The 21,131-nt window shown below is 43.0% G+C and overlaps 1 protein-coding gene across 2 annotated transcripts in view; it reads right to left on the reverse strand.

The window, feature by feature from the left end:
* LOC140481056 (protocadherin-16-like) overlaps positions 1-21,131 on the reverse strand; it is a 367,181-nt gene that overhangs the window by 88,947 nt on the left and 257,103 nt on the right. For both annotated transcript variants that reach the window (XM_072576651.1, XM_072576652.1), the window contains one exon: positions 17,897-17,993. In XM_072576651.1, the coding sequence (XP_072432752.1) occupies positions 17,897-17,993 (97 nt within the window). The remainder of the gene's footprint in view (positions 1-17,896; positions 17,994-21,131) is intronic.

Here is a 21,131-nt window from a genome sequence, read left to right on the forward strand (position 1 = left end):
GGTGGTGCAGGAGTCTTCTGTGGCTCTCCCCATCTCAAGCAAGCACACTGTTTTGGAAAATGTAGGGGGTGATGGACTCTCAGGGGACTGTAGCACAAACAGCCAAGTTTCTGATAGCAAGATAGGCTCTAATGTAATAAGGGGTTTGTTGGGTTCCAAGCGATCGATTGTGGTAGAGGACTCTCTAGTCAGAAGCACAGACAGATGTTTCTGTGGCCAACGAGACATCAGAATGGTGTGTTGTTTCCCTGGTGCCAGGATCAAGGATGTCTTGGAGAGAGTGCAGAATGCTGTCACGGGGGAGAGGGGCCAGCAGGAGGTCATTCTACACATTGGAACCAACGACATAGGAAGGGAAAGGGATGAGATTCTGAAGGGAGATTACAGAGAGTTAGGCAGAAATTTAAAAAGGAGGTCCTCAAGGGTAGTAATATCTGGATTACTCCCAGTGCTACGAGCTAGTGAGGGCAGGAATAGGAGGGTAGAACAGATGAAGGCATGGCTGAGGAGCTGGTATATAGGAGAAGGATTCACATTTTTGGATCATTGGAATCTCTTCTGGGATTGAAATAACCTGTACAAGAAGGACAGATTGCATCTGAATTGGAAGGGGACTAATATACTGGCAGGGAGATTTGCTACAGCCGCTTGGGAGGATTTAAACTAGTAAGGTGGTGGGGGGGGGGGGGGTGGGGCGGGGGGGGGTGTGCGGTGGGACCCAGGGAGATAGTGCGGAAAGAGATCGATCTGAGACTGGTACAGTTGGGAAAAAGAGCAAGTCAAACAGTCAGGGCAGGCGGGAACAAAGCAGAGAATGAGGTAAATTAAACTGCATTTATTTCAATGCAAGAGGCCTAACAGGGAAGGCAGATGAATTCAGAGCATGGTTAGGGACATTGCTTTGGGATACCATAGCAATTACAGAAATGTGACTCAGGGATGGACAGGATTGGCAGCTTAATGTTCCAGGATACAAATACGGGGAAAGTGAGGACTGCAGTTGCTGGAGATCAGAGCTGAAAAACATGTTGCTGGAAAAGCGCAGCAGGTCAGGCAGCATCAAAGGAGCAGGAGAATCGACGTTTCGGGCATCAGCCCTTCTTCAGGAATGATTCCAGAAGAAGGGCTTATGCCCAAAACGTCAATTCTCCTGCTCCTTTGATGCTGCCTGACCTGCTGCGCTTTTCCAGCAACACATTTTTCAGCTCAGGATACAAATGCTACAGGAAGGATAGAAAGGGAGGCAAGAGAGGAGGGGGAGTGGCATTTTTGATAAGGGACAGCATTACAGCTGTACTAGGGAGGATATTCCCGGAAATACATCCAGGGAAGTTATTTGGGTGGAACTGAGAAATAAGAAAGGGATGATCACATTATTAGGATTGTACTATAGACCCCCCCCCCCCCAGTAATCAGTAGGAAATTGAGAAACAAATTTGTAAGGAGATCTCAGTTATCTGTAAGAATATTAGCATGGTTATGATAGGGGATTTAAAGTATCCAAACATAGACTGGGATTGCCATAGTGCTAAGTGGAGAGGAATTTGTTAAGTGCGTACAAGACAATTTTCTGATTCAGTATGTGGATGTACCTACTAGAGAAGGTGCAAAGCTTGGCCTACTCTTGGAAAATAAGGCAGGGCAGGTGACTGAGGTGTCAGTGGGGGAGCACTTTGGGGCCAGCGACCATAATTCTATTAGTTTGAAAATAGTGATGGAAAAGGATAGACCGGATCTAAAAGTTAAAGTTCTAAATTGGAGGAAAGCTAATTTTGACAGTATTAGACAAGAACTTTCGAAAGCTGATTGGAGGCAGATGTTCGCAGGAAAAGGGACGGCTGGAAAATGAAACAGAGTATGTTCCTATTAGGGCAAAAGGCAAGGCTGGTAGGTATAGGGAATGCTGGATGACTGGAGAAATTGAGGTTTTGGTTAAGAAGAAGAAGGAAGCATATATCAGGTATCAACAGCAGAGATCGAATGGGGCGGTACGGTGGCTCAGTGGTTAACACCGCTGCCTCACAGCACCAGGGATCTGGGTTCGATTCCAGCCTCGGGCGACAAACGCATCAAACACACCAACACACCAAACACACCAACATAAACACACCAACATAAACACACAAAACACACCAACACAGACCAAACACACAGACAGAAAAACACCAAACACACCAACACAAACACACCAACACACCAAACCCACCAACACAAACACACCAGCACAAACGCATCAAACACACCAACACAAACACACGAAACACACCAACACAGACCAAACACAACAAAGACACAGACACAAACACACCAAACACATCAACACACCAAACACACCAACACAAACACACCAATCACACATACACAAACACACCAACACAGACCTAACACACCAACACAAACACACCAAACTCACCAACACAAACACACCAAACTCACCAACACAAATGCACCAAACACACCAACACAAACACACCAAACACACCAACACAAACGCACAAACACACCAACACAAACACACCAAACATACCAACACAAACACACCAAACACACCAACACAAACACACCAACACACCAAACACACCAACATAAACACACCAAACACACCAACATAAACACACCAAACACACCAACACAAACACACCAAACATACCAACACAAACACACCAAACCCACCAACACAAACACACCAGCACAAACGCATCAAACACACCAACACACCAAACACACAAACACATACACACCAAACACACCAACACAAACACACCAAACACACCAACACACCAAACACACCAACACAAACAGACCAAACACACCAACACAAACACACCAAACACACCAACACAGACCAAACACACCAACAGAAACACACCAAATTCACCAATACAAACATACCAAACACACCAACAGAAACACACCAAACACACCAACACAAACACACCAAACACAGTAACACAAACACACCAAACACAGCAATACAAACATACCAAACACACCAACACCAACACACCAAACACACCAACACAAATGCACCAAACACACCAACACCAACACACCAAACACACCAAACACACCAAAACAAACACACCAACACAAACGCACAAACACAAACACACCAAACACACCAACACAAATGCACTAAACACACCAACACACCAACCCCAACACAAACACACCAGCACAAACGCATCAAACACACCAACACACCAAACACACCAACACAAACACACCAAACACACCAACACAAACACACAAAACACACCAACACAGACCAAACACACCAACAGAAAAACAACATAGACACAGACACAAACACACCAAACACACCAACAGAAACACACCAAACACACCAACAGAAACACACCAAACACACCAACACAAACACACCAAACACACCAACACAGACCAAACACACCAACAGAAACACACCAAACACACCAAAACAAACACACCAAAAACAGTAACACAAACACACCAAACACAGCAATACAAACGCACCAAACACACCAACACAAACAGACCAAACACACCAACACAAACACAAACACACCAAACACACCAACGCAAACGCACCAACACAACACACCAACACCAATGCACCAAACACATCAACACACCCAACCCACCAACACAAATGAACAAAACACACCAACACAAATGCAACAAACACACCAACACAAATGCAACAAACACACTAACACAAACACACCAAACACACCAAAACAAATACACCAACACAAAAACACCAAAAACATCGACACAAACGCACCAACACAAATACACCAACACAACACAAACACATCAAAACAAACACACCAACACAATGACACCAAACACACCAAACACACCAAAACAAACGCACCAAAAGAAACACACCAACACAAACACACAGAAACAAACTCACCAACACAAACACACCAAACACACCAACACAAACACACCAAACACACTAACACAAACACACCAAACAAACCAATGCAAAATCACCCACACAAACAGTCCAATCACACCAACATAAACACAACAAACAAACCAACACACCAAACACACCAACACAAATGCACCAAACACACCAACACAAATGCAACAAACACACCAACACACCAAACACACCAAAACACACCAACACCAACGCACCAAAAACATCAACACACCAAAAACACCAACAAAAACACACCAAACCCACCAACACCAACGCATCAAACACACCAACACAAATGCACCAAACACACTAACACAAACACACCAAACACACCAACACACCAAAATAAATACACCAATACAAACACACCAATACAAACACACCAAACACACCAACACAACACAAACACATCAAAACAAACACACCAACACAAACACACCAAACACACAAACCCCAACACAAACACACCAACACAAATGCATCAAACACACCAACACACCAAACACACCAACGCCAACACAAACACACCAGCACAAATGCATCAAACACACCAACACACCAAACACACAAATGCCAACACAAACACACCAGCACAAATGCATCAAACACACCAACACACCAAACACACCAACACAAACACACAAAACACACCAATACAGACCAAACACACCAACAGAAAAACACCAAACACACCAACACAAACACAAAGACACAGACACAAACACACCAAACACACCAACACAAACACACCAAACACACCAACACAGACCAAACACACCAACAGAAACACCAACACAAACACACCAAACACACCGACACAAACACACCAAACACACCAACACAAACACACCAAACACACCAACAGAAACACACCAAAAACAGTAACACAAACACACCAAACACAGCAACACAAACAGACCAAACACACCAACACAAACACAAACACACCAACGCAAACACACCAACACACCAAACACATCAACACCAATGCACCAAACACATCAACACACCAAACACACCAACACAAATACACCCAAACCACCAACACAAACGAACCAAACACACAAACACAAACACACCGAAACAAACGCACCAAGACAAATGCAGAAAAAACACCAATGCAAACACACCAAACACACCAACACAAACTCACTAACACAAACACACCAAACACACCAACACAAACACACCAAACACACCAAACAAACCAATACAAACACACCAACACAAACAGTCCAATCACACCAACATAAAACAACAAACACACCAACACAAATGCACCAAACACACCAACACAAATGCACCAAACACACCAACACAAATGCACCAAACACACCAACAGAAACACACCAAACACACCAACATAAACACACCAAACACACCAACAGAACACACCAAACACACCAACAGAAACACACCAAACACACCAACAGAAACACACCAAACACACCAAAACAAACACACCAAAAACAGTAACACAAACACACCAAACACAGCAATACAACCGCACCAAACACACCAACACAAACAGACCAAACACACCAACACAAACACAAACACACCAAACACACCAACGCAAACGCACCAACACAACAAACACACCAACACCAATGCACCAAACACATCAACACACCCAACCCACCAACACAAATGAACCAAACACACCAACACAAATGCAACAAACACACTAACACAAACACACCAAACACACCAACACACCAAACACACCAAAACAAATACACCAACACAAAAACACCAAAAACATCGACACAAACGCACCAACACAAATACACCAACACAACACAAACACATCAAAACAAACACACCAACACAATGACACCAAACACACCAAACACACCAAAACAAACGCACCAAAAGAAACACACCAACACAAACACACAGAAACAAACTCACCAACACAAACACACCAAACACACTAACACAAACACACCAAACAAACCAATGCAAAAACACCCACACAAACAGTCCAATCACACCAACATAAACACAACAAACAAACCAACACACCAAACACACCAACACAAATGCACCAAACACACCAACACAAATGCAACAAACACACCAACACACCAAACACACCAAAACAAACACACCAACACCAACGCACCAAAAACATCAACACACCAAAAACACCAACAAAAACACACCAAACCCACCAACACCAACGCATCAAACACACCAACACAAATGCACCAAACACACTAACACAAACACACCAAACACACCAACACACCAAAATAAATACACCAATACAAACACACCAAACACACCAACACAACACAAACACATCAAAACAAACACACCAACACAAACACACCAAACACACAAACACAAATGCACCAAACACACCAACACAAACACACCAAACACACCAACACACCAAACCCACCAACACAAACACTCCAGCACAAACGCATCAAACACACCAACACAAACACACCAAACACACCAACACAAACACACCAACACAAACACACCAAACACACCAACACAGACCAAACACACCAACAGAAAAACACCAAACACACCAACAGAAACACACCAAACTCACCAACACAAACACACCAAACACACCAAAACTAACACACCAAACACAGTAACACAAACACACCAAACAAAGCAATACAAACACACCAAACACACCAACACAAACAGACCAAACACACCAACACAAACACAAACACACCAACACAAACACACCAACACACCAAACACACCAACACAAATGCACCAAACACACCAACACAAATGCACCAAACACGCCAACACAAACACACCAAACACACCAAAACAAACACACCAAACACACCAACACAGACACAAACACACCAACACAAACACAAACACACCAAACCTAACACACCAAACACAGTAACACAAACACACCAAACAAAGCAATACAAACACACCAAACACACCAACACAAATTCACCAAACACACCAACACAAACACACCAAACACACTAACACAAACACACCAAACACACCAACACAAATGCACCAAACACACCAAACAAACACACCAAACACACCAACACCAACACACCAAACACACCAACACAAACACACCAAACACACCAACACAAATGCACCAAACACACTAACACAAACACACCAAACACACCAACACAAATGCACCAAACACACCAAACAAACACACCAAACACACCAACACAACACAAACACATCAAAACAAACACACCAACACAAACACACCAAACACACCAACACAAACACACCAAACACACCAACACAAACACACCAACACACCAAACACACCAACACCATCACACCAAACACACAAACACAAATGCACCAAACACACCAACACAAACACACCAAACACACCAACACACCAAACCCACCAACACAAACACACCAGCACAAACGCATCAAACACACCAACACACCAACACAAACACAAACACACCAAACACACCAACACCAACACACCAACACAAACGCACAAACACACCAAACATATCAACACAAACACACCAAACACACCAACACAAATGCACTAAACACACCAACACAAACACACCAAACACACCAACACACCAACCCCAACACAAACACACCAACACAAATGCACTAAACACACCAACACCAACACAAACACACCAGCACAAACGCATCAAACACACCAACACACCAAACACACCAACACAAACACACCAAACACACCAACACAAACACACAAAACACACCAACACAGACCAAACACACCAACAGAAAAACACCAAACACACCAAGACAAACACACCAAAGACACAGACACAAACACACCAAACACACCAACAGAAACACACCAAACACACCAACACAAACACAGCAAACACACCAACACAAACATACCAAACACACCAACACAAACACACCAAACACACCAAAACAAACACACCAAAAACAGTAACACAAACACACCAAACACAGCAATACAAACGCACCAAACACACCAACACAAACAGACCAAACACACCAACACAAACACAAACACACCAAACACACCAACACAAATGCACCAAACACACCAACACAAACACACCAAACACACCAACACAAACAGACCAAACACACCAACACAAACACAAACACACCAAACACACCAACACAAACACACCAACACACCAAACACACCAACACAAATGCACCAAACACACCAACACAAACACACCAAACACACCAACACAAACACACCAAACATACCAACACAAACGCACCAAACACACCAACACAAACGCATCAAACACACCAACACACCAAACAAACCAACACAAACACACCAAACACACCAACACAAACACACCAAACATACCAACACAAACACACCAAACACACCAACACAAATGCACCAAACACACCCACACAAACACACCAAACACACCAACACAAACACACCAAACATACCAACACAAACACACCAAACACACCAACACAAATGCACCAAACACACCAACACAAACACACCAACACACCAAACCCACCAACACAAACACACCAGCACAAACGCATCAAACACACCAACACACCAAACACACCAACACAAACACACCAACCACACCAACACAAACACACCAAACACACCAACACAGACCAAACACACGAACAGAAACACACCAAACTCACCAACACAAACACACCAAACACACCAAAACAAACACACCAAACTCACCAACACAAACACACCAAACACACCAAAACAAACACACCAAACACAGTAACACAAAAACACCAAACACAGCAATACAAACATACCAAACACACCAACACAAACACACCAAACACACCAACACAAACACACCAAACACACCAACAGAAACACACCAAACTCACCAAAACAAACACACCAAACACACCAAAACAAACACACCAAACACACCAACACAAACACACCAAACACACCAACACACCAACAGACCAACACAAATGCACCAAACACACCAACACAAACACACCAACAGACCAACACAAATGCACCAAACACACCAACACAAACACACCAACACACCAAACACACCAAAACAAACACACCAACACAAACGCACCAAACATATCAACACAAACACACCAAACACACCAACACAAATGCACTAAACACACCAACACAAACACACCAAACACACCAACCCACCAACCCCAACACAAACACACCAGCACAAACGCATCAAACACACCAACACACCAAACACACCAACACAAACACACCAACACAAACGCAAACACACCAACACAAACACACCAAACACACCAACACAAACACACCAAACACACCAACACAAATGCACCAAACACACCAACACAAACACACCAAACACACCAACACAAATGCACCAAACACACCAAACACACCAACACAAACACACCAAACATACCAACACAAACACACCAACACAAACACACCAACACAAACACACCAAACACACTAACACAAACACACCAAACAAACCAATGCAAAAACACCAACACAAACAGTCCAATCACACCAACATAAACACAACAAACAAACCAACACACCAAACACTCCAACACAAATGCACCAAACACACCAACACAAATGCAACAAACACACCAACGCACCAAACACACCAAAACAAACACACCAACACCAACGCACCAAACACATCAACACACCAAAAACACCAACACCAACGCATCAAACACACCAACACAAATGCACCAAACACACTAACACAAACACACCAAACACACCAACACACCAAAATAAATACACCAACACAAACACACCAAACACACCAACACAACACAAACACATCAAAACAAACACACCAACACAAACACACCAAACACACAAACACAAATGCACAAAACACACCAACACAAACACACCAAACACACCAACACACCAAACCCACCAACACAAACACTCCAGCACAAACGCATCAAACACACCAACACAAACACACCAAACACACCAACACAAACACACCAACACAAACACACCAAACACACCAACACAGACCAAACACACCAACAGAAAAACACCAAACACACCAACAGAAACACACCAAACTCACCAACACAAACACACCAAACACACCAAAACTAACACACCAAACACAGTAACACAAACACACCAAACAAAGCAATACAAACACACCAAACACACCAACACAAACAGACCAAACACACCAACACAAACACAAACACACCAACACAAACACACCAACACACCAAACACACCAACACAAATGCACCAAACACACCAACACAAATGCACCAAACACACCAACACAAACACACCAAAAACACCAACACACCAAACCCACCAACACAAACACACCAGCACAAACGCATCAAACACACCAACACGCCAAACATACCAAACACACCAACACAAACACACGAAACACACCAACACAGACCAAACACACCAACACAAACACAACAAAGACACAGACACAAACACACCAAACCTAACACACCAAACACAGTAACACAAACACACCAAACAAAGCAATACAAACACACCAAACACACCAACACAAACACAAACACACCAACACAAACACACCAAACACACCAACACAAATGCACCAAACACACCAACACAAATGCACCAAACACACCAACACAAACACACCAAAAACACCAACACACCAAACCCACCAACACAAACACACCAGCACAAATGCATCAAACACACCAACACGCCAAACATACCAAACACACCAACACAAACACACGAAACACACCAACACAGACCAAACACACCAACACAAACACAACAAAGACACAGACACAAACACACCAAACCTAACACACCAAACACAGTAACACAAACACACCAAACAAAGCAATACAAACACACCAAACACACCAACACAAACAGACCAAACACACCAAAACTAACACACCAAACACAGTAACACAAACACACCAAACAAAGCAATACAAACACACCAAACACACCAACACAAACAGACCAAACACACCAACACAAACACAAACACACCAACACAAACACACCAACACGCCAAATACACCAACACAAATGCACCAAACACGCCAACACAAACACACCAAACACACCAACACAAACACACCAACACACCAAACCAACCAACACAAACACACCAGCACAAACGCATCAAACACACCAACACGCCAAACATACCAAACACACCAACACAAACACACGAAACACACCAACACAGACCAAACACACCAACACAAACACAAAGACACAGACACAAACACACCAAACACACCAACACAAACACAAACACAACAACACAAACACATCAACACACCAAACCCACCAACACAAACACACCAACCACACCAACACAAACACACAAATCACACATACACAAACACACGAAACACACCAACACAGGCCCAACATACCAACAGAAACATACCAAACACACCAACAGAAACCCACCAAACTCACCAACACAAACACTCCAAACACACCAAAACAAACACACCAAACACACCAACACAAACACACCAAACACACCAACGCAAACAGACCAAACACACCAACACAAACAGACCAAACACACCAACACAAACACAAACACACCAAACACACCAACACAAACACACCAACACACCAAACACACCAACACAAATGCACCAAACACACCAACACAAACACACCAAACATACCAACACAAACACACCAAACACACCAACACAAATGCACCAAACACACCAACACAAACACAGCAAACACCAAACACACCCACACAAACACACCAAACACACCAACACAAACACACCAAACATACCAACACAAACACACCAAACACATCAACACAAACACACCAACACACCAAACCCACCAACACAAACACACCAGCACAAACGCATCAAACACACCAACACACCAAACACACCAACACAAACACACCAACCACACCAACACAAACACACCAAACACACCAACACAGACCAAACACACGAACAGAAACACACCAAACACAGCAATACAAACATACCAAACACACCAACACAAACACACCAAACACACCAACACAAACACACCAAACACACCAAAACAAACACACCAAACACAGTAACACAAACACACCAAACACAGCAATACAAACATACCAAACACACCAACACAAACACACCAAACACACCAACACAAACACACCAACACACCAACACAAATGCACCAAACACACCAACACAAACACACCAAACACACCAACACACCAAACACACCAAAACAAACACACCAACACAAACGCACAAACACAAACACACAAACACAAACACACCAAACATATCAACACAAACACACCAAACACACCAACACAAATGCACTAAACACACCAAAACAAACACACGAAACACACCAACACACCAACCCCAACACAAACACACCAGCACAAACGCATCAAACACACCAACACACCAAACACACCAACACAAACACACCAAACACACCAACACAAACACAAACACACCAAACACACCCACACAAACACACCAACACACCAAACACACCAACACAAACACAAACACACCAACACAAACACACCAAACACACCAAAACAAACACACCAACACAAACGCAAACAAAGACACAGACACAAACACACCAAACACACCAACAGAAACACACCAAACACACCAACACAAACACACCAAACACACCAACACAAACACACAAAACACACCAACACAGACCAAACACACCAACAGAAACACACCAAACTCATCAACACAAACACACCAAACACACCAAAACAAACACACCAAAAACAGTAACACAAACACACCAAACACAGCAATACAAACACACCAAACACACCAACACAAACACAAACACACCAAACACACCAACGCAAATGCACCAACACAACAAACACACCAACACCAATGCACCAAACACATCAACACACCAAACACACCAACACAAACACACCCAACCCACCAACACAAATGAACCAAACACACCAACACAAATGCAACAAACACACTAACACAAACACACCAAACACACCAACACACCAAACACACCAAAACAAATACACCAACACAAAAACACCAAAAACATCGACACAAACGCACCAACACAAACACACCAACACAACACAAACACATCAAAACAAACACACCAACACAATGACACCAAACACACCAAACACACCAAAACAAACGCACCAAAAGAAACACACCAACACAAACACACAGAAACAAACTCACCAACACAAACACACCAAACAAACCAACACAAACACACCAAACACACCAACACAAACACACCAAACACACTAACACAAACACACCAAACAAACCAATGCAAAAACACCAACACAAACAGTCCAATCACACCAACATAAACACAACAAACAAACCAACACACCAAACACACCAACACAAATGCACCAAACACACCAACACAAATGCAACAAACACACCAACACACCAAACACACCAAAACAAACACACCAACACAAACACACCAAACACACCAACACACCAACACCAACGCACCAAACACATCAACACACCAAAAACACCAACACCAACGCACCAAACACACCAACACAAATGCACCAAACACACTAACACAAACACACCAAACACACCAACACAAATGCACCAAACACACCAACACAAACACACCAAACACACAAACACAAATGCACCAAACACACCAACACAAACACACCAAACACACCAACACACCAAACCCACCAACACAAACACACCAACACAAACACACCAAACACACCAACACAAACACACCAACACAAACACAAACACACCAAACACACCAACACAAATTCACCAAACACACCAACACCAACACAAATTCACCAAATACACCAACACAAACACACCAAACACACTAACACAAACACACCAAACACACCAACACACCAAACACACCAAAACAAATACACCAACACAAAAACACCAAAAACATCGACACAAACGCACCAATACAAACACACCAACACAACACAAACACATCAAAACAAACACACCAACACAATGACACCAAACACACCAAAACAAACGCACCAAAAGAAACACACCAACACAAACACACCGAAACAAACGCACCAAGACAAACGCAGAGAACACACCAATGCAAACACACCAAACACACCAACACAAACACACCAATCACACGAACACAAACACACCAAACAAACCAATACAAACACACCAACACAAACAGTCCAATCACACCAACATAAACACAACAAACACACCAACACACCAAACACACCAACACAAATGCACCAAACACACCAACACAAACACGCCAAACCCACCAACACAAACGAACCAAACACACCAACACAAATGCAACAAACACACTAACACAAACACACCAACACACCAAACACACCAAAATAAATACACCAACACAAAAACATAGACACAAACGCACCAATACAAACACACCAACACAACACAAACACATCAAAACAAACACACCAACACAATGACACCAAACACACCAAAACAAACACACAAACACAAACACACCAACACAAACACACCAAACACACCAACACCAACGCACCAAACACATCAACACACCAAACACACCAACAAAAACACACCAAACCCACCAACACAAACGCACCAAACACACCAACACAAATGCACCAAACACACTAACACAAACACACCAAACACACCAACACACCAAACACACCAAAACAAATACACCAATACAAACACACCAAACACACCGGCACAAACACACCAACACAACACAAACACATCAAAACAAACACACCAACACAAACACACCAAACACACCAAAACAAATGCACCAAAACAAACACACCAACACAAACACAACGACACAAACGCACCAACACAAACACACCAACGCAAACACACCAACACATACACACCAACACATACACACCAACACATACACACCAACACATACACACCAAACACACCAACACAAACACATCAACACAAACACACCAACACAAACGCACCAACACAAACACACAAACGCAAACACACAAAAACACACCAACGCAAACACATCAACACAAACATACCAAACACACCAACACAAACATACCAACACAAACACATCAACGCAAACACACCAACGCAAACACACAAAAACACACCAACACAAACACACCAAACACACCAACACAAACACATCAACACAAACACACCAACACAAACACACCAAACACACCAACACAAACACACCAACACAAACACACCAAACACACCAACGCAAACACACCAACACAAACGCACCAACACAAACACACAAACGCAAACACACCAACGCAAACACACCAACGCAAACACACCAACGCAAACACACCAACACAAACGCACCAACACAAACGCACCAACACAAACACACAAACGCAAACACACAAAAACACACCAACGCAAACACATCAACACAAACATACCAAACACACCAACACAAACACACCAAACACACCAACACAAACACACCAACGCAAACACACAAAAACACACCAACACAAACACACCAAACACACCAACACAAATACACCAACACAAATACATCAACACAAACACACCAAACACACCAACACAAACACATCAACACAAACACACCAACACAAACACTCCAAACACACCAACACAAACACACCAACGCAAACACACCAACACAAACACACCGACGCAAACACATCAACATAAACACACCACACCCACCAACACAAACACACCATACACACCAACGCAAACACACCAACACAAAACACACCAACACAAACACACCAACACAAACACATCAAACACACCAACACACACACACCAAACACACCAACACAAACACACCAAACACACCAACACAAACACACCAACGCAAACACACCAACACAAAACACACCAACACAAACACACCAACACAAACACATCAAACACACCAACACACACACACCAAACACACCAACACAAACACACCAAACACACCAACACAAACACACCAACACAAACACACCAACACAAATAAACCAGCAATAACACACCAACACAAACACACCAAAACAAACACACCAAACACACCAACGCAAACACACCAAACACACCAACACAAACACACCAACGCAAACACATCAACACAAGCACACCAAACACACCAACATAAACACACCAAACACACCAACACAAACACACCAAACACACCAACGCAAACACATCATCACAAACACACCAAACACATCAACACAAACACACCAAACACACGAACACAAACACATCAAACACACCAACACAAAGAAACCAAACACACAAACGCAAACACACCAACACAAACACACCAAACACACCAACACACCAAACCCACCAACACAAACACACCAATGCAAATACACCAAACACACGACCGCAAACACACCAAACACACCAATGCAAACACACCAAACACACCAACGCAAACACATCAACACAAACACACCAAACACAGCAACACAAACACACCAAACACACGAACACAAACACACCAAACACACCAACACACCAAACACACCAACACAAACACACCAAACACAGCAACACAAGCACACCAAACACACCAACACAAACACACCAAACACAGCAACACAAACACACCAAACACAGCAACACAAACACACCGAAACAAATGCACCAAGACAAACACAGAAAACACACCAATGCAAACACACCAAACACACCAACGCAAACTCACCCACACAAACACACCAAACACACTAACACAAACACACCAAACACACCAACACAAACACACCAACACAAACGCACCAAACACACCAACACAAACACACCAACAGAAACACACCAACAGAAACACACCAAACACAAACACACCAGCACAAACACACCAAACACACCAACACAAACATACCAAACACAAACATACCAAACACACCAACACAAACACACCAAACACACCAACACAAACACACCAACAGAAACACACCAACACAAACATACCAAACACAAACATACCAAACACAAACATACCAAACACAAACATACCAAACACACCAACACAAACACACCAACATACCAAACACACCAACACAAACACACCAACATACCAAACACAAACACACCAAACACACCAACACAAACACACCAAATACACCAACACACCAACACAAACACACCAAACACACCATCACAAACACACCAAACACACCAAACACATATAACCAAACACACCAAACACACATACCAAACACACCAACACAAACACACCAACCACCATTAGCTTCTGTTTCCTGTTTTTGAGCCAATTTTGAATCCAGCTCATTCCGTGAACCCTGTAGGATTTACTCTTTCTGACAAGTCTGCCATGTGAGTCCCTGTCAAATGGCTGACTTCGGTCCATGTAGAGAACATCCACTGCATTACCCTAATCAATCCAGGTATAACCTGGGCAGTAACAGACTGGATTAAAAAAAAATCACTGAGCGATAGGAAGTAGAGACTAATGATCCATGGGGAAGATTTGTAATAGAGTTCCCTAGCGGTCAGTATTGGGACCCTTGCTTTTTCTGATATTTATTAATGGTCAGGATCTTGCTGTGCAGTTGACAATTTCCATGTTTGCAGAGGACATAAAGCTTGGAAGAATTGTAATCTGTGAGAAAGACAAGGTGAAAATCCAAAAGACATTGACAAGTTGGTGGAGTGGATGGATAGGTGGCAGATGAAGGTCAATGCAGAGAAATTTGGAAGGAAGTTGAAAGACAATATAACATAGGGGTTCAATTCTAAAGGGGGTGCAGCAAACCTCTCTTACTTTGTGAGCAAACAACTACACATTGAAACAATGGTCATGCAACCAGTCTCACACCCCTTAAATCCACTGTTCCGTCCACATCTTGAACTTCTATCAGTTACTTCATTAGGGTCACAATCAAATCTCACGTTCCTCTATTTAACTGCACCTGCCGCTGACCTGCTAACTTCAGCATTGCTCAGTTTTCATTCCACCAATCTTACCTGCGAGTGAGTAAATCACAGTGCCATTCTCTCCCTCATCAGCATCCTTTGCCTGTAAAGTTGTCACCAGATTTCCTGGCTGATTTCCTTCAATAACCTGCATAGACATGAAGGTGAGAAGGACCATGTTGATGATGAGAATTCTTCAGGCTTTACTAAGAAAACAAACTTACTGGACAAGAAGTTAGATACATGTTGCACTCACATTGAATGTCAGTCACTCACAGTATTATACTCAGTCACTCGTGTACTGTCAAAGTCACAGGTGGTACATGTAAAGACTGTGTCTTTCTATTTTTCCATATTTTAATTGTGGACTGAAATGAGAAGTGAACTGTTTGATAAATCAAGGATTGTTGAACAGTTCCTGCAAGTTTTTGAAGATAAGTTACCAACACTTATTGGAAGCACTGTTTACCCAGCTGTTGGTTCCAGCAGCGGGAGGAGAAGGCACAGATGAGCTAGAACCAAGGGTTTGTACAAATGGAAATTCATCCAGAAACAAATAACTAATTGGTCTGTTAGTGATCAGTTATTGATGACAAAGGCTTTCTGCCTGCCAACAGCGATGTGATTGGTTCCCAGGTAGCTGCATAGCTTGGTGATTGGAACAGGATCGAGAGAAACCTTCAGACCATCATTGACTCAGGAGCTGTCTTTGTTCTCAGCAGTAGACAATAGACAATAGACAATAGGTGCAGGAGTAGGCCATTCAGCCCTTCGAGCCTGCACCGCCATTCAATATGATCATGGCTGATCATTCCTAATCAGTATTCTCTTCCTGCCTTATCTCCATAACCCTTGATTCCACTATCTTTGAGAGCTCTATCCAACTCTTTCTTAAATGAATCCAGAGACTGGGCCTCCACTGCCTTCTGGGGCAGAGCATTCCACACAACCACCACTCTCTGGGTGAAGAAGTTTCTCCTCATCTCTGTCCTAAATGGTCTACCCCGTATTTTTAAGCTGTGTCCTCTGGTTCTGCACTCACCCATCAGCGGAAATATGTTTCCTGCTTCCAGAGTGTCCAATCCTTTCATAATCTTATATGTCTCAATCAGATCCCCTCTCAGTCTTCTAAACTCAAGGGTATACAAGCCCAGTCGCTCCAGTCTTTCAGTGTAAGGTAATCCTGCCTTTCCAAGAATTGACCTCGTGAACCTATGCTGCACTCCCTCAATAGCCAGAATGTCTTTCCTCAAATTTGGAGACCAGAACTGCACACAGTACTCCAGGTGTGGTCTCACAAGGGTCCTGTACAGCTGCAGAAGAACCTCTTTGCTTCTGTACTCAATCCCTCTTGTTATGAAGGCCAGCATGCTATTAACCTTCTTCACTACCTGCTGTACCTGCATGCTTGCATTCATTGACTGGTGTACAAGAACACCCAGATCTCTCTGTACTGCCCCTTTACCTAAATTGATTCCATTTAGGTAGTAATCCGCCTTCCTGTTCTTGCCACCAAAGTGGATAACCAGACATTTATCCACATTAAACTGCATCTGCCATGCATCTGCCCACTCACCTAACTTGTCCAGGTCACCCTGTAATCTCCTAACATCCTCATCACATTTCACCCTGCCACCCAGCTTTGTATCATCAGCAAATTTGCTAATGTTATTGCTGATACCATCTTCTATATCATTAACATATATTGTAAAAAGCTGCGGTCCCAGCACGGATCCCTGCGGTACCCCACTGGTCACTGCCTGCCATTCCGAAATGGAGCCGTTTTTCACTACCCTTTGTTTCCTATCAGCCAACCAACTTTCAATCCAATCTAGTACTTTGCCCCCAATACCATGCGCCCTAATTTTGCTCACTAACCTCCTGTGTGGGACTTTATCAAAAGCTTTCTGAAAGTCCAGGTACACTACATCTACTGGATCTCCCTCGTCCATTTTCAGTTACATCCTCAAAAAATTCCAGAAGACTAGTCAAGCATGATTTCCCCTTCATAAATCCATGCTGACTCTGTCCTATCCTGTTACTAGTATCCAGATGTGTCGTAATTTCATCCTTTATAATAGACTCCAGCATCTTTCTCACCACTGAGGTCAGACTAACTGGTCTATAATTTCCTGCTTTCTCTCTCCCATCTTTCTTAAAAAGTGGTATAACATTAGCCACCCTCCAATCCTCAGGAACCGACCCCGAATCTATCGAACTCTGGAAAATAATCACCAACACATCCACGATTTCTCGAGCCACCTCCTTCAGTACCCTGGGATGTAGACCATCAGGCCCCGGGGACTTACCAACCTTCAGACCTAACAGTCTCTCCAACACCAAATCCTGGCAAATATAAATTCCTGTAAGTTCGGGTCCTTCAGCCACTGTTACCTCAGGGAGATTGCTTGTGTCTTCCCCAGTGAACACAGATCTGAAGTACCCATTTAATTCTTCTGCCATTTCTTTGTTCCCTGTAATATATTCCCCTGTTTCTGTCTTCAAGGCTCCAATTTTAGTCTTAACCATTTTTTTGCCTTGCACATACCTAAAAAAGCTTTTACTATCCTCCTTTATATTATTGGCCAGTTTACCTCGTACCTCTGCGTATTTCCTTCTTAGTAATCCTCTGTTGTTCTTTAAAAGCTTCCCAGTCCTCAGTTTTCCCACTTATCTTTGCTATGTTACACTTCTTCTCTTTTAACTTTATATGTTTCTTAACTTCCCTCGTCAGCCACGGCCGCCCATGCCTCCTCCTAGGATCTTTCTTCCTTTTAGGAATGAGCTGATCCTGCAACTTCTGCATTATTCACAGAAATATCCGCCATTGTTCCTCCACGGTCATCCCTGCTAAGGTATTGCACCATTGAACTTTGGCCAGCTCCTCCCTCATAGCACCATAGTTCCCTTTATTCAACAGAAGTACTGTCACTTCGTACTGTACCCTCTCCCTCTCAAATTACAGATTGAAGCTTATTGTATTATGGTCACTACTTCCCAATGGCTCCTTCACTTCGAGGTCTCTGACCAATTCTGGTTTGTTACACAATACCAGATCCAGAATTGCCTTCTCCCTGGTCGGCTCCAGCACCAGCTGCTCTAAGAATCCATCTCGGAGGCACTCCACAAAGTCTCTTTCTTGAGGTCCAATACCATCCTGATTCTCCCAGTTTACCTGCATGTTGAAATCCCCCATAACAACTGTAGTAACATCTTTGTGACAGGCCAATTTCAGCTCCTGATTCAACTTACATCAGACATCCAGACTACTGTTTGGGGGCCTGTA

This window comes from Chiloscyllium punctatum, chromosome 9 (assembly GCF_047496795.1).
Source record: "Chiloscyllium punctatum isolate Juve2018m chromosome 9, sChiPun1.3, whole genome shotgun sequence".
Classification (NCBI taxonomy): Eukaryota; Metazoa; Chordata; class Chondrichthyes; order Orectolobiformes; family Hemiscylliidae; genus Chiloscyllium; species Chiloscyllium punctatum.